The sequence below is a fragment of the Gallinula chloropus genome (assembly GCF_964237585.1).
Source record: "Gallinula chloropus genome assembly, chromosome: 3".
NCBI classification, from domain to species: domain Eukaryota; kingdom Metazoa; phylum Chordata; class Aves; order Gruiformes; family Rallidae; genus Gallinula; species Gallinula chloropus.
Genome location: NC_140087.1, coordinates 94,386,466 through 94,409,032, shown reverse-complemented (window position 1 = coordinate 94,409,032; position 22,567 = coordinate 94,386,466). Strand labels below are relative to the sequence as shown.

Here is a 22,567-nt window from a genome sequence, read left to right as displayed (position 1 = left end):
GAAACATAGTTTATTGAGAAATTCAGGGAATTTCTGGCTGGAGTTGAAGCTGTACTGAAACAAACATAAGGTGGCATTTATGCAGTGTGTCTTTGCCTTAGTATAAAGAGATTCAGAAATTATTTGAAATGTTACTAGAGAACTCTAAAACAAGCTTTTATTTAATAACAGGCCCACAAGGTGATGCAGATGCTTATTACTAATTGTCTTGGTAGCATGCCTCAAAGAAGCAAATGCATTTATAATTACTGCTTCAGAAAGCTTCTCTCTAACTCCACGTTCTGACTGAGTGTACGTGTGAGTTCATCGCTGCATAGGGCTGCAAATAGCCCTTACATTGGACCACTAAATGGTGGTCGAAAATAAGTATGAAGGCAGAATTTGAAGCGATAAGGGAGAGTAATGAGGAATTACTATCACAATTATTTTGAAGGAAAATTTTGGTCAAGAGTTTGGATTTCAACTGAACCCAAATCTGATGCAATCTATTTCCACAATTCCCTAATAGTCCTATAGAAATCAATTAGCACTGTATCACTGAATGAATCTAATGTTTTCCAAGTGTTGTCAGAATATTTGTGAAAAAATAAGCTATTCGAAATAAATTTTGAAATAGTACTTTTTTCTCGGAAATAGCATATTTCAGGTTTTTATATTATCCAAATATAACAGGGTATATACAAGCAGAGTACACCTTTACTATAGCTTAGTTTTAAAAGTTGTCTCTGAAAGAGGATAGAAAAGATACAGAAATAGGAACAACTGTCACTTACAAGTAACTCAGTACGAATAGGACCTGCTATATGGTCAGGAATCTTTTTCAGTTCCTTCTTTTCCATTGTCATAACAGGCTAAGGGACATATTATAATGATTAATTTAAAAAAGCAACAAAAACACCTTCCTAATTTAAAGATATTTAAAGGAACATCTTTACTTTTTTTGAACTATATCTATCTGACAAAAAGTAAAATTTGCCTGGCAGGACTTGGTTGTTTTCCCTATTAATTCATTTAAAAAGGAATTCTATTTTTATTGTGTTACATACTGGTATTTTTGCTTATATGATACTACAATGTAGCAGAAATAATATTTCAGGGTTACCACCTAAGTCTTCTGTTATTTGCTCATTTGCTATCACAGAGCAAAAGTCTATGGGCATTTATTGCCTTTCTTTTTACACTCATTGCTGAGCTTGCTATAGAATATAGAATCAACCCTGAATCTATACACTGGAAAAACAGTAGTTGGGGAATCAAAGGAAATGTGTTGTAGTGTTAGTCTTGAGAACCTGTGGAGTCTTTTTGCTCAAGCCAGCTAGGTTAAAATATTCAGGGAAAGAAGACAGAGGTAACTCTGTGTATTATTATGCAAGAAATCATCACTGCTGTTTTCAAAAAAAGCTTTTAGCAGAAATGTACTTCATGAGGTAAATTTCAGACTCATGCAGTTTTTCAGCAATTGCATGCCTTAACTCATCATTTCGAATGTTTGAGGGTACGTGCTGTGCATGGAGGGAGTAAAACAATATTGCTAGACTGGCTTACATAATTTACTTTGTAGCAACATCAGTAGCAAAATAAATGTATTGGTGCACATATATTTATATGTATGTATATATATATATATAAATAAATATATAACATAACATGCATCTCCTAAGACCTCCATTTATGTAAATTTTATACGTTTACATTTAAATAGTATGTAATATAATGTAACCAGGCTAGATGATTTCTGCTATATTTTCATGAAACTTTGAATGACTATGGCTACTTACCCTAGAAATCAGCAATAGCAACAAAATTCTGAAAACTGCTGGCACTGAGGACCCAAGATCAGCACTACCTGGGTCCTGAGTGTTTCACTATAAATAGTTTTTAGCTAAACCCATGGACTGAAAGTCAGTGATTAGTGTGTATGTGGAGAGAATTTTCTGTTTAGTTTAATCCAAAAGAAACACTTTTTTCATCATCCAAGTCTCCTCCACAGTGCAAATTATATGTGATAGGTGGGTACAGCTGGGAGATTTGCTTCAGAAGTGTTCTTGTGATACAAAGTAAATGCTAATGTAAACACATAACCTACCAGACACTTTAAAGGATTTGGGCTTGTTTTCTTGTTTTATTTTTACTCTTGACTTACAAGATAAAAACAAGTTATTTGTTTTAAATAAAAAAAAAATAAAATTGTAAGACTGCATCACAGGAGGAGGAAGGAAAAAAAAAGTGGACAGGGCAAACATTTGTGCACAGAGCACTTTGGTGCAAGAGAACTAAGTTGGTCTCAATTGGCTGAAACTGAATCCATGGCTTACGAATGCAATTCATAACTGTGAGGAAGAACTTCCCCCAGTGAGGCAAACAAGCTGGGTTTGCATTTGTTCTAAATTCATGAGTTAAAGCAGAGAACTATTAAAAAGTTTGTCCAGTGTTAAACAAGCCATTTTAGAAGCCTATTAAGATAATATAAGCTATTGTATTTCCAGAACCTCTCCTGTGATCACATCCTTTCAGGAAGAAACTTTCTAAAATTTTATGTCTAATTGAACCAATTTCTGTGCTTGAAATTTAAAGCAATTTTATATGTTAAAAGGTTAGATACAGTTGTGTGAATTAGTGATTAGTGTGCATGTGGAAAGGATTACTTATGAGAATTGTTCTGGAATGATTTCTTTTTATACAATAGAAAATCCTCCTCTTAATGTCCGTCAATCACCATGCTAGGCACCTTGACAATATGGACTTGTTAACATGAAAATAATCAGCTAGATGACTACATGTGAGACCAACCTCTCACAAAACCCTTAAGTTATCCCATGCCATTAGCATTCCCTGCGAAACGTGACACCTTTTGCAGCCTGTATGGTGCATGACCAGCTTTGGATACTTTTGGTCAGTTAAGGAGAATTTACGGACCCTGAAACTGTGAGAATTAAGTTTCTGGTTGGTGGCATAGCTTATTGTAACAAAAGAGAGATGGAGCTGAGCAGATAGTCTGAGTGAAACTACAGGAATATGTAACAATGAGAGAATCTAATCAGCTAGGCTGTCATCACTGCAAACCACAAGGTCTTTCTAGTTTATATGTATTAATTTAAGTCTGAACTGACTGTGAAAATTCTGTATAAGTGGATTCTGCAAAGTATATTTCTTAATAAATAGGTTATTACATTCTCTACTGTTGAATCAGGGTAGATGTACAGGCTTTTACTTTATTTTGTTTATTTTATTTTTTGAGAAAAAGATGTTATCTAATCTGGTAAAAACATCTGTTTATCACATGGTCTGGCAATAACCTTTTTATATAAGTGCTGTGCAGTAAAACAGTATCTCAATCAAGGAGAAAAGCAGAGGAGGTAACCACAACAAAGTTCATCATAGATTTTGACTGTATATATAGCATATGGTATATCAGGATCGGGAATGCAAACAGGGAGAAGGTTTTCAGCATGGAGCAAAAGTAATCATTCAGTATGATGGTTTAGAAATGTCAGTAAGCACTGATACAGGGAAATCTGCATATGATAGTTTAGGAAGGACTAAAAGTTCTATGAATCAGCAACACAATAGCTGTAAGTCAATGAATATTATTACTGTTGATAAATAATTCTTCAAATTATTTACACTCAACATATATATTAATGTTTTTTTCTTGCTATTAATATCTGTCCTCAGTAGTGGAAGTAGAACTGGAATAGAGAAATGGAATTGAGAAAGGTCTTCTAGTGAGATTCCTTAAATTTATTTTTTTTTACAAAGAGCTTTTAAACATTGTAAAAAATATATAGTTTGTGAAGAAAGAGAATTGTGGCAGTAAATATTGTTCTTCGAGAAGTGCTTTCCACAGATATGCCACTCTAGGGATGTACTCAGCCACAAAAATGTCTCATGTCAAGTGTCATGTGCAGTGTTATCTCTTAGTTCCCATTCCTGTATGCTTTCACAACTACTTAGTCAAGGTGAAAGAATGCCAGAAGCTTGGCTTTTCTCCTGCAGCTTTTAGTTTGAATCCCTGGAACAGGATTTTAAAAGTGAAAGGAGAGACGATCACAGAACCTGCATCTAATTTAAACAAAAGAAAAAAAAGAAAACAAAAACGGTAACCGTTCTTCCCCTGAGCTATTTTCCATGCCAAGTCCACTGTGTCTTTGCAAGCCTGAAGGTAGTTCTAAATAGAAGTTTGCAGTTGGAGGAACCTACTAAAATTAGTAATTGACCTGCTAGTCTCTGGTTGATGAACATTAGATAAACAAAATTATCAGTTCTACGTTTCATATGAAATATTTAACATTTTATCATACAAACAGGAAGAAGAGGCTGTTCTTTATTCCTCCAGACTTTATTTTGTTGCAGAAGAGACACCATAGTCTAATCTATAATTGATGGAGTAGAAGTAACATTCAAACTTTCTCTAGAAATGCCAACAATTTGAGTCAGGTACAAAACTATTTCATATTCTTTAAACCTTGGAGCCAACCCTTCTCACTACACAGAGAAAATGTAGAATTGCTTTCCAGAGTGAAAATACTGTAAGGCTTGCAAGGCTGTGTGAAATGAAATGAAATGTAGCATAAAAGAATCTTTGACTGCAGCTTCAGGGGGAATTTGTCTTTATGGCATGACTGTCCAGTGTCGCCACACAAAGGTTTGAGTGTTCTCTGGGTCTGAGAAATAATATTGGCTCTTGTTTCTTAAGGAAACCTTCTGAATTCAATGAGAGCATTCCTGGAATCAGGCACTTGCAAATATGGCAGTCGAGCCCTATGTTTATACATATACTTTCCCTGAAATAAACACTCCAAAGTAAACACATATATAAATGTTTAGTGACATTTATGAAAAACATTTTGTTTCTATTCTACTATTGAAACACTAACACCCATCTCTTAATTCACTCAGCAAAGAGAGCTGCATTTGTCTTGTCTATTCAAGCCAACCTGTTGGAACGGGAAAAATATCTTGCTGTACAGTCATTTTGATATTTTCCCTCTTACTACCACATCCATTCTTTGCTTTAAAATACAAAGTTTTCAGTATAAAAGCTTCTGTCTTGAACCAATCTTGTACTGAAAATGGGCAACACTATGTATAAAGCCTGGACATGATTTCTGAAAAAGTCATCCAAGATGACAATCAAAAGATCATCAGACAAGTAGCAGACTAGGGGCACCAAGTTTTTGATAAATCTAATAGGGTTCTCAAGCTTCAGAAGGAGAATAGTCAGCTGCTTTCAGAGTGCCCAAATAGCTATCTCCCTGCTGATCACAGTACTGTAATTGGCACAGCTGGTGGTACAGGATCAGCAAATCATATTGCCAGGGAAGGATTATCAGAAGACTTTATTTTCTTTGATATTTGATTATCAGTTTACTATAACAGCATCCAGCTGTGCTTCTAAGGTTAAAGGTCAGATGCTTTTTCCTTTATGAAGCTCTTAGAGGAGAATTCATAATTTAGGCAAATTTGCTTACAGTGGAAACCTGATATCCTTGTGTAAGATGTCTTCTTTCACAAAAAGAAAAAAACAGATGGAGTCCATTTTTTATAAATAGGAATTTTTTTTTGTGGGAAACATAAAAATATAACCAAACACGGGTGTTTTAAAGGTATTTTAGATCCTAGATTTTTTTTTGCCTTTAGGACCATACTTATGATGAAGATAATCTATGGATAGTATTCCAGAGAGGTTTGTTGTTGTTGTGGGCATTTATTTGTTTGTTTTTTGCATAAAAAAGGTAAAAGATTTGCTTGGCAAGTGGTAATATACATCAAGTGTCTACCACTACAGAAAAAGATGACCCTGGAATTAGAATATATGTGGCTGGTGGAGCTCTGAAGTCTGAAGCAATTTTTCTGTCAGCCACAGTGGGAGCAGAGCAAGGCCAGGGCTGAGTGCTTTTCAGAAACTATTGCAACTATATGTAGCATCTGCTCACATTTAAAAGTGCACATTATATAAAAATGTGCTCAAAGTAAAATGGAGTTGCAAAATCATATGTACTCAAAACTTAGGAAATAACAGGATTGGGGGTGGGTTATCATTCAGTAGTTTTAGCCCCTCTCCACCTAAATGTCATGAAAAAGGCTTTATCTACACAGATGAAATTATTTTCCATCAATTCATTCAGTGCATAAGAGAGCACGAGGAAACTGGCCTGCAGTAAAGTATGTTTGTTTCTGTTCACTTGCAGTTAGAATAAAAAAGGAAGCCAGAAAAGAAGAGTTACTTTTATGGTTTCAGTGGAATGTTGACCTACAGAAATTAAAATAAATGATACTTTATCTGAAGTTGGTGTAGCCTAGCAAGTATCTTTTTATCAGTAGAAATTAATTCCTCCTTTTCTCTCTGAATTTTCAACTTCAGGTGTGATTTTCAGAACTGCTGAACACTCCACACCTACAAATGAAGCCAATAAGAGCTGTGTTTTCAAATAAAAAGTATTTGCAAGATACTTATCTTCTTTGATGACAATGTCACAAAAATACATCATGAGAAAATAAGCAATGCTGTTCACAGAAAAGGGTGCAGATGAGGTTTACAAATTCCTGCTCAGAATCATCTGGCTTGACTTCAGAGATGATAACTTATTGCAATTAAAATTGGAGTGTGAAATTATAGACTAGGAGCTCCTTTTCAGTAACTGTCCTGATGCTCAGACTTATCCGCCAGTAAATCGATTAGTTCATCATCCTTTTACTGAAAAAGAAATTTAATCTTAATTCTTGTGTGCTGTATGGCAAAGACATGTATGTGGCAGTTTTCAAAGACTGATTTATGACCTATACATTTCACCATTTAACTTATTTCAGAGTAATTTTCTTGCTGACCCATACCCTTCCATGACCTTCTGCTCTCTAAATCTACTAAATACAGACAATTTACTGCATCCACTTTTCTACAGCTAAATCTTCTTGTGTACATAGCGTCAATGAAGTCCCTGTAGTCCTAAGTCTCTATAATATCACTGGTAGCCTTTTGAAGGTACATATACTTTATATCCCTCCTCATACCAAATGTTTATTCTTATATCATGCACAAATCAAATTTAGGTTTGTGCTTCTCACAAACAGGCCACAGTTCTCCAGCCAGTTCCTTATATCATAAGTTCTTCACTTACTTCCTTGCTGTTGCTGATTTTCTCTGTCCAGCCTCCTCACTGCTGGCAGAACCTACAGCACACCATCTGGGACCACCTTCCTGTATCTTTATCATATTTATTTGCCATCTGTTCACCAGTCTCATTGGAAAACCCATCTCTACCTCCCTTTCCTCCACTTTATAAAAGTTTTATTCAGTTCTGTAGAACATTTCAAATTTGGTTTATGAAAAGGACAATAGAAAGCTTTCACTCCTATGGCATTTAATGACATTATTGGTTAAAGCTAAGAATTTTCATGTGTCTGCAATTTATTTTAAAAGATAAAATTAAAGCATTTTAAAATAGTGTAATAAATAAAACAAATAAATAGAAAATTGATGCTGGATTCAAGTTTCAATTAGATGACTAAGGGGTAAGACATCATAATCACTTTATCTAAGCAATGTATAATTCCACAGATCAATATTAAGGAAGCTATCCTAAGTCAGTAAATCAATAGTTAATTTTGTGCATTCCAATGTCTTTGACTCAACTGGACTTATTAGAACACAAAGAAGTACACCCCATAATGACTAAGCTTTCAGTCTGTGTACTGCTTTATCCACTAGTTCTGTAGTACAAGGTAGAGGAGGGAGTTATTTCACCCAATCTTTTATTGAAGGACTATGAAGACACTGCTCATTTTTTCTAAACTAAATATAGCTAGAAGATTAAATATATCAGGGATGGCAAATCAAATCTTCAGAGCAGCACAGTGAGTTGTATTTGCAGTAGTAGTTTGCAGATCTAGTGCTGCAGTTGCTAGTTTCCTAAGTGAACTCCCGCTGCTGCATAGTTCTTTCCTGGGATGCATTATTGTTAATCTACAACTGATTTATCAAACAGCACATTCAAAATTCCAGCATGTGGATTTTCTCACTGAAGACAATGCATAAGTTTAAGTCATATACAATTCAACTTGAATTTCTGTGACCTGGGAACTGTTAAGAGCCTATTGCTTGTTATACACTGTATGCCATTCATGGTACGTGGTTTGACCTTTAGTTAAACCCAAGTACTGTTTGGGACCAATTTCAGTAGCAGAGCTTGTTTATTTTATTGAGACCTTAGAGTATTACCACTCCCACAGAAATTTAATTGATGCAGGTTTATCTAGTCTTTATTCTAATTTCAAGGGTCAGACCACCTGCTATCAGCTAGGAGGCAGAGCCTCCTGAGGCTCAGTTGCTTCGATGTATTTTGAACATCTCTGGTACGTTCTAAAATTAATTACAAGCTTTGGAGATGATTCTTTTTCCATTTAGCAGGAAGTACAATAGATTCTGTTTCAAATGGAATTAGAGGGCAGATAACAAATCTAGGAAATTATCTTAGGTTAGTAGCAGACATGACTAATGTCATTTTGGGTAACATGAACTGCGTACAGTTTACTACTTCATATCTTAGTTCTCAATACCAGAGTTTCTTCCAATTAATCTGCCTTCACAATTTATGTAATGAGCTAACCTACTTGTGGGTTATGCTTTCGAAATATGACCTAAGGAATAAACTTCCTGTCTGTTAGCTCTGGATATTTGTTCTGTTAAAAAAAAAAAAAAAAGCAGCACTGTCTCTCCACCTTTCACAGAAGCCCTTCTACTACCTAAGTGCCTAAAAGACCCAAATTACTGAATTTCACCTTGTTATGAGTCCTTTTCTTCTGCCACTTTAAAAACAGAAACAGAACAAGCAATCATTGCTTCTTTAGGTTCACATTGACACTATATTCTGTTATCATATAGCGCATTTCCATAACATTACATTGTACTGAAAACAAATAACTGTGTTTTAAATCAAGCAGTGATAGACAACCACACAGATTGCAATAAAAGCATACTTTATACAACTATAACTTTACCTACAATTTATAATTTTTAATTTTCTATGTGGTAAGTACACACAAAGAACAGCTTGCAGAAACAAACCTCTGAAGGAACATCTACTACAGTTTGCTGCGTGGATATTCACATACACTAGAGTGACAGGATTTGTATTATATTTTCACATACAGAATAATACCAGCAAAAACTGCAATCAGAACTACTGTGGATCAACAATTACTTTTTTTTTAATGCAAATACCCCAAAATAATATGTTATTTTATGTAGACTATATGATCCATGTGACCTTATAAATATTATTAAGGATAACATCTCAAATTTATACAGTACTCTGAAGTAATTATTTTAATTTTTTAAAGATGAATTTCCAAATTACTCTGGGGAAACCCTGCCTTACTGTATGCACAGCCAGATGTTGTTATTTTGTTTTTCCCCACTTACTGTTCACTAGCTTTTTTTGTAAAATATTTTACTGTTTATATGTTTTATTCTGTTTTTATTATTTAGTTATATAGTCAATGCAGAAAGCGTCACCTTTTTTCTTTTCCTCAGTCACTGAGGACTGCACCTCTTTCTTTTTCAGCCTTTCAACCACCCTCATACTTCTCTCACACTGTTATTTTCATCAGTTTGACTGAGCAACTGAATTCTTTCTACATGCATGTAAATCTGAGATTCCATGCTGTTTCACACAGTGCAGGGAAAGTGTCCTTCCTAGAGCAGGGAAAATAAAATCTCTTAGGCTACAAAGCAATATGATAACTCTGGTTGGGCTGAGAACACATAGGACAGGCATATGTGCTAACTGTACTAGAAGTATTACTAGCTTTTAATTTTTGCTGCCCTAGGCAATGTAACGAAGGAAAGGTCTACTTCATTTGCTCCTCTTATGTGTGAGATGAGTTGCAATAGGTAAAATTATTTCTTTCATGATACCTCTATAGAAAAGCACTTTATAACTTCTTACATATTGTTTAAGATAGATCAAAGCTGATATGTTGTTAATACAACTATTCTATTCTGTATGTGCAGTTAATTACTACTAAACGGTTTCCTTAACATCTTGTGTTGCTGATGTAATGCCCAGCCCTCTCACTGTATTAACAAATTTGGGAACTAAGTAAGCAACAGATGTCCCAAATTTTATCTGAGCAACTCTGACATAGTGTTTTTGGAGTCCCCAGTTATAACCATTTATCCTCATACTTTGGCATACACTCTTGGAGCACTGTTAGAATCTGGAGAATACAATTGCTGTGTCCCTACTTATCTCTACAGTTACTTAAGCAAAAAACTTTAGCCTTCTTGTTGCTGCTCATTATGTCTTACATTACCTTCAGGAATAGTTTTTGTATGGGAATTTTATGATATTAATCTTTATGATAGAAAAACCTTAACATTCCAAATATGCCACCCAGAAAGAAATACTAATCCATTATGGTGTAGTAGTGTATGTTAAGAGTTATTTAGAAGCTTTGGTTGTATCAGAATGAAGGAGACCATGTCCTTGGTGGGACTGGCCAATATGAACACCTTACATAAATATTGTATGGACAGATTTAAAGACCTTTTAAAACGTCAGGAGCTGCATCACAAACCAGCTTTTTCCAATTTCCCACTGTCAAGTTTAACCAACATCCTCCTGTAGAATTATGTTCTTTAGTAGGTCTGGCTCTTAGGGAGTTAATTTTCTTCATAGCAGCCCATATGGTGCTATATTTTGGATTTGTGACCAAAACAGCACTGATAAGACACTAGCATTTTAACTGTTGCTGAATAGTACTTACATACAGCACCAAGGCCTTTTCTTTTTCCCACTCTGCCACCTCAACAAGTAGGCTGGGGGTGGAAACAACCAGGACTTAAACTGACCTAATGAGATATTCCATGCTATGTAACATCATGCTCAGTAATAAAAATGGCAAAGATGTGAGTTTTGGGTCAGTAGCCACTGCTTGAAAACTGCCTGAACATGTGAAAGGTAATGAGTGACTGTCTTTTCCTCACTGGATTTGTTTTTTTCCTTTCCTTCCTCTTCCCCTTTCCTTTGCTTATTAAACTATTTCAACCCACAAACTTTCTCGCTTTTGCTGTCCCTATTCTCTCCCCCATCCCACAGAGAGGATAGAGGAGAAGATAGACTGTGTGGTGCTTAGCCAACATCTGGGGTCAACCCATCACACAAGAGTCATTTTTTGTGCCTCTTTTTGCATGGTTGTCTTGTTTTATGGCTTTATGTTATACCATGTTACCAACACCAAAGAGGAACAAGATGTATTGAAGTGCTGTTCTGGCAATGCTAATTGTCTCATTTTGACCCAGAAAAATACATCAAAGGTATGTGAGCAGTTGGATCACATGATGAAACTTTCATTAGCATAAGGGCAGACAGTTAATTGTTCTTGAGACACCAAGGGTCTAGTATGACTGACAGAGGATAGCTTGTGCTGGTACATAGTAGCTCTGGGTAACTGAAATTCTCAGGCACAGTGGAAAATTGAAGCTTCCTTAAACTCATGTAAACAGCCATGTGCTTCACCTATCCCAGTCTCATCCCACAGTCCAATTGTTTAATACCACCTACTGCCTGAAGAACCAAAGTAAAGGCTGTGAAGTATATGTTGAATAAGAGTGTATATTTGAATTCTTTCTGACATTATGATCTTTGGTCCTTGATTTGTATAATAAAGCTACTGTAATATATCTTTCAAAGGAATTTTTATTTGATGGAGAAATTATGAAACTCCTGAGATCTCCACCTGATTTTAAGTCTTCTTCGATTATGCCTCAGTTGCTGCACATCCCCCAGCTTATTACCTTTTAGAGGAGGAGGCCCTTTAAATATTGAAAAAAAATTCCTCTCTCCAAGGTATTGTTATCTTAGTATTTCTTCTTTCACAGCTGCTCTGGCTGAAGAAGAGGAAATGTGTCTTCTTCCATTGCAATGAATGTATGTTAATTCATTAATCCTCTTTGCATCCATAACTGAGGAATCTTGGTGTATAAAACCACGTTTTTTGATGTGGAAGAAATTCAGTACTTGTCTATACTGAATATAATAGGAAGGACATTGCATGTGGAATAATATAGTCTCGTACAAACTTAGTAATGCAATCACTTAGTAAATGAGTCTTATGTCCCTTTGTGGATTCCACTTAAAAGATGATCCACATGAAAGTAATTTCAAAAATCCATATCAGAAATTTTAGCTTAAGTAAATACACTATAGAGAAGAATAGAGAATAAGAAAGTCTAAATACTGAATAGCAATGCCTTATTATTGCTATTGAAAAATAAAACCACTAGCTATTCTCTTTTCTTGTCTTAAAAATATGCCAATACTGGATTTTCAATTTAGCAGAACCCATTCTGTATACAGATTCTTTTTTTTTGAGCACAAAATTATGTTACTATTTAAAGTGCCAACCTACAGTTTTTTAATGAAAGAAAAACAACTGGAGATTTATTATCTGTGCATTAAATAACAGGAAAAAGAACATTTTTATTACGAATGCTTACTGTAATGTTGACAACACTGATGAACTATATTGAGAAAGCCACTGAAGTCTGAAAAAGATCAAATCCAAAGTCTAAAATGACACCTTGGCATTAGGTTTCTACAGTATTTATTTTCTGTAGTTAGTGAATGAATCCAAACAGGATATTTTTTTTTAATTTCAAGCTTTCTCTGAAAGAGTGAGTCCACACTGATCTCACTGATTTGCTGTGTTAGTCCATTTAAAACAAAATGGCATAGTTCTGTGACACAGATGATGAGAAATGTATGGTACTGCAGGACAAAAATAAACATAGATTAATAAAGAAAACAAAAGCATGAAACGTGTATGAAGAAAAAAAAATCTAAAACTATTAATGATTGAAGTTAGGTACATTTTTTGCAAAATTTAATTGACCCTCTGGATCAATACTACAACTCATTCTGTGAAGCTCAGAAGACATTCTCAATGCCTTTGACAGTGTCTTCCACATCATCCTCCTAGAGAAACTAGCTGCTCATGGAATAGATCGGTATACTCTTCACTGGGTTAAAAACTGGATGGACAGCAGGGCCTAGAGAGCTGTGGTGAATGGAGCCAAATCCAGTAGGCAGCAGGTCATAAGTGGTGTTCCCCAGGGCTCGGTGCCGGGGCAAGTCCTGTCTAATATCTTCATTAATGACCTAGACAAGGGGATTGAGTACATCCTCACTAAATCTGCAGATGACACCAAGTTGTGTGGGAGTGTCCATCTGCTGGAAGGTAGGATGGCTCTGCAGAGCTACCTGCACAGGCTAGATCAATGGGCAGAGGCCAACATTATGGGGTTCAACACAGCCAAGTGCCAGGTCCTACACTTTGGTCATAATAACACCAGGCAGCATTACAAACTTGGGGCAGAGTGGCTGGAGAGCTCCCTGGAGGAGAAGGACCTGGGTGTGTTAGTTGACATCCAGCTGAACATGAGCCAGCAGTGTGCCCAGGTGGCCAAGAAGGCCAATGGTATCCTGGCCTGTATGAGGAATAGTGTAACCAGCAGGAATGGGGAAGTGATAGTTCATTATACTCAGCTCTGGTGAGGCTGCACCTTGAGTACTGTGTTCAGTTTTGAGCCCCTCACTACAGGAAAGATGTTGAGATGCTGGAGCATGTCCAGAGGACAGCAACAAAGATGGTGAAGGGTCTGGAGCACAAGTCCTGTGAGGAAGGGCTGAGGGAGACAGGGCCTTTTAGTCTTGAGAAAAGGAAGCTGAAGGGAGTTGTAGAGAGCTTATCACTCTCTACAACTACCTGCAAGGCAGTTGCAGAGATGTTGGGGTTGGTCTCTTCTTTCTAGTGACAAGCAATATAATGAGAGTGAATGGCTTGAAATTGCACCAGGGGAGATTTAGATTAGATATCAGGAAGAACTTCCTTACTGAAAGGGTTGTCAAACATTGGAATAGGATGCTCAGGGAGGTGCTGGAGTCACCATCCCTGGAGGTATTTAAAAGGCGTGCAAGAAGTCCTTAAGGAGATGAGCTAGAGGGGAACTAGTCAGGGTTAGGCTGTGGTTGGACTTTATGATCTAAAGGGTCTCTTCCAACCCAGGCGATTCTATGATTGCATGAACTAAGTCTCATGGAAGAAAGGACAGAATACACTTTGTGAATATAAAATTTATTTCTGGGATCTTCTCTAATCTGATTTTAAGATGGCAGTATATGTCCAATATGACAGCTTGAACTATTAATTGCATTCTACTGCATTTGCAGTATCATCCAAAGACAAGAACAGAAGTGTTAGAAGCTCTCTGGTCTCTGTATCAACCATTTCATAGAATCATGGGGTTTAGAATCATAGAATGTTTAATTTTGTCCAAGGCATTTACTAGTTCTTGAAGCAACTGAAAAAAAGAAACAGCTCAGGAAATCAGAGTAGATGATTTGAAAAAATTCTCTTGAAAACTGTAACTTCTATTCAAATTTTGGAATTAGTGATATCTGCAGGCTACCACCTAGATTTTTCAGAAAAAAGTAAGAGACATTTCTTTACCTAATAAAAAACCCCAACCAAACAAAAACAAGCCATAAAACCAAAACCACCAAGAAAAAGTCCCAAACAACAAGCAAGCACAACCCCAGAAACCAACCTGCACACCCCCTATTTCTGAGCCTCTGGAATGGGATTCAGCTGGTGTCTAGTTCAGCAATAATACAGGCTACCTATAGCCAGTGGTACTGACAGGCTTGTTCACTTCATCCACAAGACTGTCAGCTGAATCACTCTCTGGGTTGTGCTGACTGAATCAACTGAATCACCTTTGGTGCTTAGATGCTTATTTTGTACCATATATAGACACCAACATTTAGGCATCTTATTATTAGCCTGAATTCTATGCTTTGCTTAGCTTCAACATTTTATTAGTTTAATACTGTCACAAATATTCTAAACTAGAAGAAGAAAAAAGCCAACTTTTCTCCCATCTTTTTTTAACCATCCCCAAATTTCTTTGGCAGTCTGAGTATTCCTTAAAAACAATATTCATACTATATAATCTTAGTGTTCTTATTGAAAACAAACTGCTTTTAAACAATAAAACCAGTTTTCTTTCCCACTGTCTGTATCTTTACAAATAAATAAAAAAGCCACTGACTAGTAAGCAAAATTTTAAAACTTAATGGTTGTATAGTTTATGGGAAGTTTAGAATGCACAATAGTATTGCTTTAGGAATTTCAGGAGGAAAACTTAGCAATCATTTTAATTAAAAAAAATATTCTCTACTAACCAGATGTAGATCAACACACGTAGAATTATTTTCACAAGCATTGATTATGCAGTCATCGATGTCTTGGTCACATTTCAGTCCTGCGTATCCTGGGTTGCACAGACAATAGAAGCCATCGACGACTGAAACAGGGATAGTATTTTAGTACTAAGAGTATTTCAGAAGAAAAACTATACATGGTAAAGTTAAGCAAGTTACAGCTATGACTATTATCTGGAAAAGATTTAGATGTGCTTCACCTAAAAAAGCAAATTTTCAAAATAAATTACATGCAATATCTCAAAACATCTTTTTAATATGAAAGCAGATTAACATACTGCATTTGACAGAAACAATTAAAATATCTTGACATACGAATTAGAAATCAATGATCCATCACTAACTTCTGAAAAAGTGATGGCAACTTATAAGTTAATGAGTAATTTTCCATCAAAAAGCTGTACACAAAGTATGGAAGATTTTATCTTTGATTTTGTGCCTAAATGAGATGGGGCAGTTAAACATTGTTTGGCTTGTTTGTTTTTGTAAGGAATGCTTCACATTCCACCACTATATTAAAGGAAAACTTACTTGAGTTTAATTTGGTAGCTCAACCTATGACATACCTCCATGCTTCAATTTAATCTTAACAATCTAATGATAAGAATCCTCTCCCTTTTTCATTATTAATAATCCAAATGGAGAAGAATCTTTACAGAGTGATATATCCATATAAGGAGCTCATGACAGCAATAATTGCACTTCTTGTGGGTCTGCATTTACTCTAACCTCAAAGATGTCACTGGATTCATCATTATTGCCAAGATAATGTGCTATGTGCTGCACACATAGCAGCTATTGTATTCATTAAAGTCCTTCACAGCAAGAGCAGTATTAATTTGGTAAAAGCTGCTTAGCTTCCTTAAGATTCCAGCTTTATTCACCCAGTACACATAGTGCAGAGGAAGTAAGAAGTCCACATTATACAGTGCAAGTCCAGAGACACCACTAAGACAAGCTATCCCCAAAATATCTGGCACTCTGTGAGTATGAACTTTATTGCAGCTCACCTAAATGCCATTTCAGAAATACCTCTGAAGCAATGTAGAGTACATAGAAAACATCTGCATATTTGTTTTAGGAAATAGCCTTTACTAAATAAAATATAGAGCTGCTCATTTTAATCTTATGTATGAAAATTCCTAAAGCTGACAGAAACAGTTTTGTCCTTTTTTTTTTTTTAATTAGGATAGTTTTAGGCCATGACATATTTAGCAATTTGGGGTCAGTTCTTTAAGATACTGTCTGAAACCAGCAAGTTGGTTAGATTTTCTGAAAATCTGTGTAAAAATTTTGAATTTCAGGAAAATTCTCAAGTCATCATTCTCATTTTAAACGGGACGTGGGGAAATGGGAGAGAGATGTAGCCAAAGAAATACGGAGGTTCAGTCCTTATAGTGTGGAACCTATTAGGAAAAGTTGAGTCAGACAGGCTTCCTTTGTATTAATCCCTTTAGGGACGAGTTAATAATTAGAGGGCTATATCACAATAACTTCAAGAGTAGTTGCACAAATGACAGAACTGAATTCCTCTTAATAGTGGTTAGATGATACAAGGGGCAATGGCCAAAGTTACAGCTAGTGAGACTCAGACTGGATTGGGGTGGGTGCAACACTACGAGAGTAGTGCATCAGCAGAATAGGCTGTCCCAAAGAGTTTCTGGAATTTCTGTCCATCCTTAGAGGCTTTAAAAACTCAGCTAGAAAAATTCCTGACTGACCTGCACTAGCACTGTTGATAGTCCAGCTTTATGTACATTTGACTACATGACCTCCAGACATCATTCTTCTTTCCAGCCAGTATCAGAGAATCAGTTCTGAAAATGACCACTTCCGTTTTTTTTTTACCAAGCACAGAAAGTGCCTGATAGGTGGCAATAGCCCCATAAAACTTTCCAGTAAGTACTCCATACATAGTAAGTGCTACTAAACTTAGCCTGCCAAACCAGACAGAATGTAGTAGAGTAGTTCATCATCAAGTTGCTTCTAAACCCCTTATCACTAAAAGTCTAAGTTACACAGTTATGTGATAGAAAGCACTTAATAGAAAACAGACGCTTCGTTTTGCATCAATTTGATAGGTAACACAGATTTTGGACTTCTTAGAATTATGACATATACTGCCTAACTGCTCCATGAGTTCCTTTTCAGTACCCGAACATTCATCAAATGTACAACATAAGACGTGCTTGGCTAATTTAGGTATCAACAGAGACAACACAAATCTCATTAAAATTTCTCATTAGCTGCAGTTCTGACCCCCTGAACACACAAACCCCAGTGCCAGGAATTGAGGCATTTTGGCAAAAAAAATCCTCATGGTACCAGCTGTGGAGCTTTAGACAAGCTAAATTTCAGTAAATTATCCACTATTCTCCCCAGAGCAGCTCAGTAGCTACAGACACTTCAAGAGAAACACTACTCTACATTAAAGTGAGTAACCAGACTGAACTCACTGTCATAGCAGTATCCATGGAGGCAAGGGTTAGAACTGCACTCATTGACATTGATCTCACAGCGTGGACCTGCAAAGCCCTTCACACACTGGCACTGGAATCCAAGGGGAAAAACGTCCAAATTCGTTTCTTCTATGCATACAGCTCCATTCTCACAAGGATTGCTGGCCTCACAGGGCCTAAACTCACAGTTCAGACCTAAAAGGAAAATGGCAAAGCTGTCAGTGTTTAACTAATGAACATATCCCTGCAGCTGCTGCCTATTATGAACTGTATTTTCTTTATATCCCTGTTTAAAAGTGAGTTGGATGGTCTCAGAGGTACATACATATATATATTGACATGCAGAAACATTCATTTGCTTTGTAGCATTTCAAATGAAAAAGATGATTTTATCCATTTTGTTTATATAACAGAGCATTTTAAAATTCAAAATATCTATCTTAATATATTTTATAATTGTTTCATTTAGCCTTGTCCTCTAAAATAGTTCAAAAATGGTATTTAAAAATAATTATGTTTGTTTTGAAGTTTACTGTTATTTCTTCCTGATAAGCTGCTGTCACATATACCATATAGACTGTATACATGTTAACCTATAATCCTGAACAGGAATGAAATACAGTTAACCTTGTTTATTTGTTCTGCTTGCAATTGGTGACTACACACAAATTATTTTACTGAAATTATGTGTATATTTAATAATGAGTGACTGTCTCCATTGTTTATAAAAATTATAGAAAATCTCACACACTCTGTTCTACTTGTTCCTAACAAAACTCTAGTGTATAACAGATTATGTACATTTATCTGGGCTAATCAAGGACCTGTGTGATGGTGATCTTGGGTTGAAAATACCCTCATCTAAATCTTTATCTTGCAATAAATAGATCAAAAAAGATTAAAAGACCTTTTAAAATGAGTCTTTGTTAGAACATAGGCAAGACTGATTTATGTTTTTCAGTAGCAGAACTCAAAATGATGAGGGCAGAGAGAGCAGAAATCAAATGGATTTGGGTTTGTTAAGCTGCCTCCCTTTTCCCTCAGTGTTGCTAAAGGCAAGTCTGTTCTTTCAGGCTTAGCTTCAGACAGACCTCAGAGGCTTTTGGGGCTACAACAAACTGAGCGCAAGTCCCTCTGAGCCCCTCTGAAGCCCATCTGTCTTTCTGTGACTACTGAGGCTGGGCTGAGCCAATGCTATGCTTTCTGCAGGAGCTGCCCAGACTTTGCTGTACTCCAGGCCCTCTACCCACTTCCCCAGTGTGTTTCTCTCACCGTGGTGCCCACAGGGCTGTTTCTCCCACTTTTTTTCCCTCGCTTGTCCCTATCTATGCAGCGTTATACCCTTTTTTACACACTTTTTGCAAGGCACCCCCACCTCAGCTGTGCCCTGTGGTGGGTGGGTTGGAGCTGGCAGCAACCAGCTGTGACCAGCATGGGGCAGCCCTGGTATCTCTTCACAGCAGCCACCCTGCAGGCCCTGGGCACCTGCAGCCAGCACATGAGGTAGGCCATGTTCGTGAGATGGGCAATAGTACCAAGAATTTTTAATGTATTTACAGGCTTCAAATGCCAGAAACTCCTGGCAAAGAATCCACCAGTGTTACAAGTCACCTATACCGTATGATAGCTTTAAATTTGCAGACCAGTTGCTAGCTAACAGAACTGACAATTCCTACAGGGTTTTTTAAATACAGATTTTGGATGAATTAAATCAGGTAAGCGGTTAGCTTATTTTGGAGAAGGGTGTTGAATATTGCATTATGGTTTCAGAAGAACAAGACTTCAAGTACAGCATGGTGCTTGAGATCAAGCTACAGTGCCAATATGTGCCATTCAGTAACTTACTTGAAAGCTTAAAATTCTTTGAATTCATAGGATATGGTGAAAGGTTGAAAAACACCCATTGGATAACTTTGATATTGATGTGTCCGTGAGACTGAATGTTAGCAAAAGCGACAAGTAGGAACAGAATTGATGTAAAAAACCCAACAACCCTCTGACCCCAGTACTCATGCTGATAGAGAAGAACAGCACAAGTTGCTCCCTGTCGTTATGTCACCAGTGGTCTCTCTGGTGCAGGGTGATCCTGCCATAGGCAGTCAGCAGTCTCAGCTCTGGAATTCATGAAATTGCAGAGCAAAAGCTGCCATATGGCAGATTGAGATTTTGCCCTGAAGTTTTCATCTTTATAGCACAACAGCTTGACATGAGTGACTACCCTGCTGATTCCTGAAGTGGAGTTTACACCCACATGAATAAGCTTCACACATGGCACAATCTTAAGTGGAACTGTCAGATGACCCAGTAACTCGATACTTGTTTTTCTTCTGTGCTGATTGAAGAACCTTTGAACAAATTTGCCCATCCTCTTACATGCCAGGAGTTTGTGGGAGTAGACATTTCTGGTAGATAAAGCAAGAGGTATACCTCAGTGCATCAGTTTTCCCCTACTCTAGTAGTATTCTCCAATGGCAGATACCACCACTTCTTAGATAAGAGCATAACAGTTTTGATGAACAATTGGAAAATCGAGCCAGTAAGAAACAGTGAGGATATATGTCCTGAAGGCCACAAGATTATACTATTTACAAACAGTTTTCCAGTATAAATAGGAATGTGCACAGTTGTCATATGAATACTAATGAAATTTAACTTTTAAATCTCAGTAACTCACAGCAAAGTCTCATGAGTTAGCTACATATTTCATAAAATTATTGCATTTTTAAAAACTCTCAATATGCTCCCAGATCCCTGGGTACTATGTATGATTTTTATTTCAAACATTTTGCTTTGCTGATTCAATAACATATTGGGGTTTTCTGCCTTTTCTTTCTACTGTGTGTCAAAAACTGTATCGCTGACCAAAGAGTAACTGAACAACTTTTATCTGATCTCAGTCCCTCCAAAAAGCAGTGATCTTCAAATAACTACAAATAAAAATGTATTTTCCTATTCAGAAATTCATAATTTATTTTAAGCTTCAGCAGATGATTCATACTATCTCAAAAACAGTTTCTGAGAAGATTTTTGGAAATATTTGAAATATAAAAGGTTCAGTGTGAACAGATTCAGAAAGGAAGTTACAGGGGCAACCCGGACTTTCAGGTTCTTCTGTTGCTTTCATAAATTTTAACAGATATTGACATATTTACCACCTCAAGCCCAGTAAGTGATGATAAGGTTTTGTTTTGTGTTGGGTTATTTTTAATGAATAGATGTCTTTCAGTGTGTGCTCTGAGAAAAGGAGCTTGAATCTGTCATTTCTGTTCACTCGTGTTAAATAAGTGTTAGGCTGTAGTTAGGTCCCCCTCAAACTCCCTTCACCAGGCTGAACAATCCCAGCTTCCCCACTGGTGAAAAAACGGTGAGAAAGAGGCATTGAGTATCTAAGACTTTTCTATGTCCTTTCTCAGTTCAGAAGCGTGATCTCATTTTTTCCATCTTTATCTGTTATTTGTAGACCTATAGAAATTTCTTATTACCCTTCAGTTATATTATATAGAAATTTCTTATTACCCTTCAGTTGCCTTGCTAGGTTTAGCACCAGTTACCCTTTAGCTTTCCTAATTCTGTTTGTGTGTACCTTCTGGATAGGTAGCTCACCACCATATCTATCTTCTGTTCACTTCCTTTTCTCTTTAAGCTCAGGCAGGACTTCCCTATTTGTCTATTTTTCTGCCACACCTGCTTGATACCCTGCACAGTGGAAAGAACTGTCCTTTGAGGAAACTGTCCTTCAAGTCAAATCAGTAGGTCCAAACTAAATTAGTTTTCTCTTCAGTGTAGTCTCTAATAGGACCTGGACAAGCAGTTCCCCGAACAAACTGAAGTCAGTTCAGTGAAGTCCAGAATCATTATTCTGCTACTAGAATTCCACATTTGTTTTAGGGCTATAAACTCCATCATCTTACTGCTATTTTCACTTAAGTTACTTTTGGCCATTACATCCCAAACCACCTCTTGCTTATCCACAAATAGAGAATCCAGATACATACCTCCCCTAGCTGTCTCACCTTGCAATCGTTTTGAAAAACTGTACTCAACATGGGTATTTCCATGTTGTCAGCATGCTAATATCCCAATGAGAACTAGGGCCTGTGTTCATGAGTCTTTTTCCAGTTTCCTAATGAAGACTTCATAAACTTTTCTGGATGGAGCTGTCTATAGCAAACACCCACCACAATATTTCTTTAACTGGTTCCCTTTTCATCCTGCCCCATTGACCTGAGCAGTGCATCACCATCACCCATTCCATAGCAAAGCTCCATGCACTGAAGATACTGCTTTGCCTGAAGTTTAGCCCAGAAGCCTCACCTTCCCTGCCTATATCTCCAGAGAGCTTGCATCCAACCATTACAGCACACCAGTAATGGGAGCTCTCTCAGTGTGCGTGGTTCTTCGATAGAAGGCTGTAGTTCTGAGAAAGCACATTGACTTCTTACTCTGTTTTTCCTATGCTGTGTACGTTGTGTGCAGGCACTTGCAATGAGTTCTCAGTTGCACTCCAAGGCAGCATGATGGCTTCCATGATCATGCTTTCCCACAGGCAATTCTTTCCAGCTCTAATTCCCTTTAGGTTTTTTCTCTGCATGCCTTAGTGAATGTAGTTTAAAAGTCTCTTCATAAAGTTAGGATCCTGTTGACAAATATGCTTTCCCCTCTATTTTTTTTATTGATTTGATCTTTCCCCATGAGACCTCATTGCTGAAAGAGCTGGGCCCCACCTTTCACCCTTGCAGCTACTATCCCCTAATCACTCTGTATATGCTCAGGGTCTCCTTATGGAGAAGCAGCCAAAAGTAATAATCTGGGCATCAGAGAAAC

At 36.8% G+C, this 22,567-nt stretch overlaps 1 protein-coding gene across 1 annotated transcript in view; it reads right to left on the bottom strand.

The window, feature by feature from the left end:
* Positions 1-22,567, bottom strand: part of EYS (eyes shut homolog) — a gene marked incomplete at both ends in the record, with an annotated part of 784,773 nt that overhangs the window by 517,850 nt on the left and 244,356 nt on the right. Inside the window, 2 exons of the mRNA XM_084261159.1 lie at positions 15,246-15,367; positions 17,741-17,938. Coding sequence (XP_084117285.1) covers positions 15,246-15,367; positions 17,741-17,938 — 320 coding nt within the window. The remainder of the gene's footprint in view (positions 1-15,245; positions 15,368-17,740; positions 17,939-22,567) is intronic.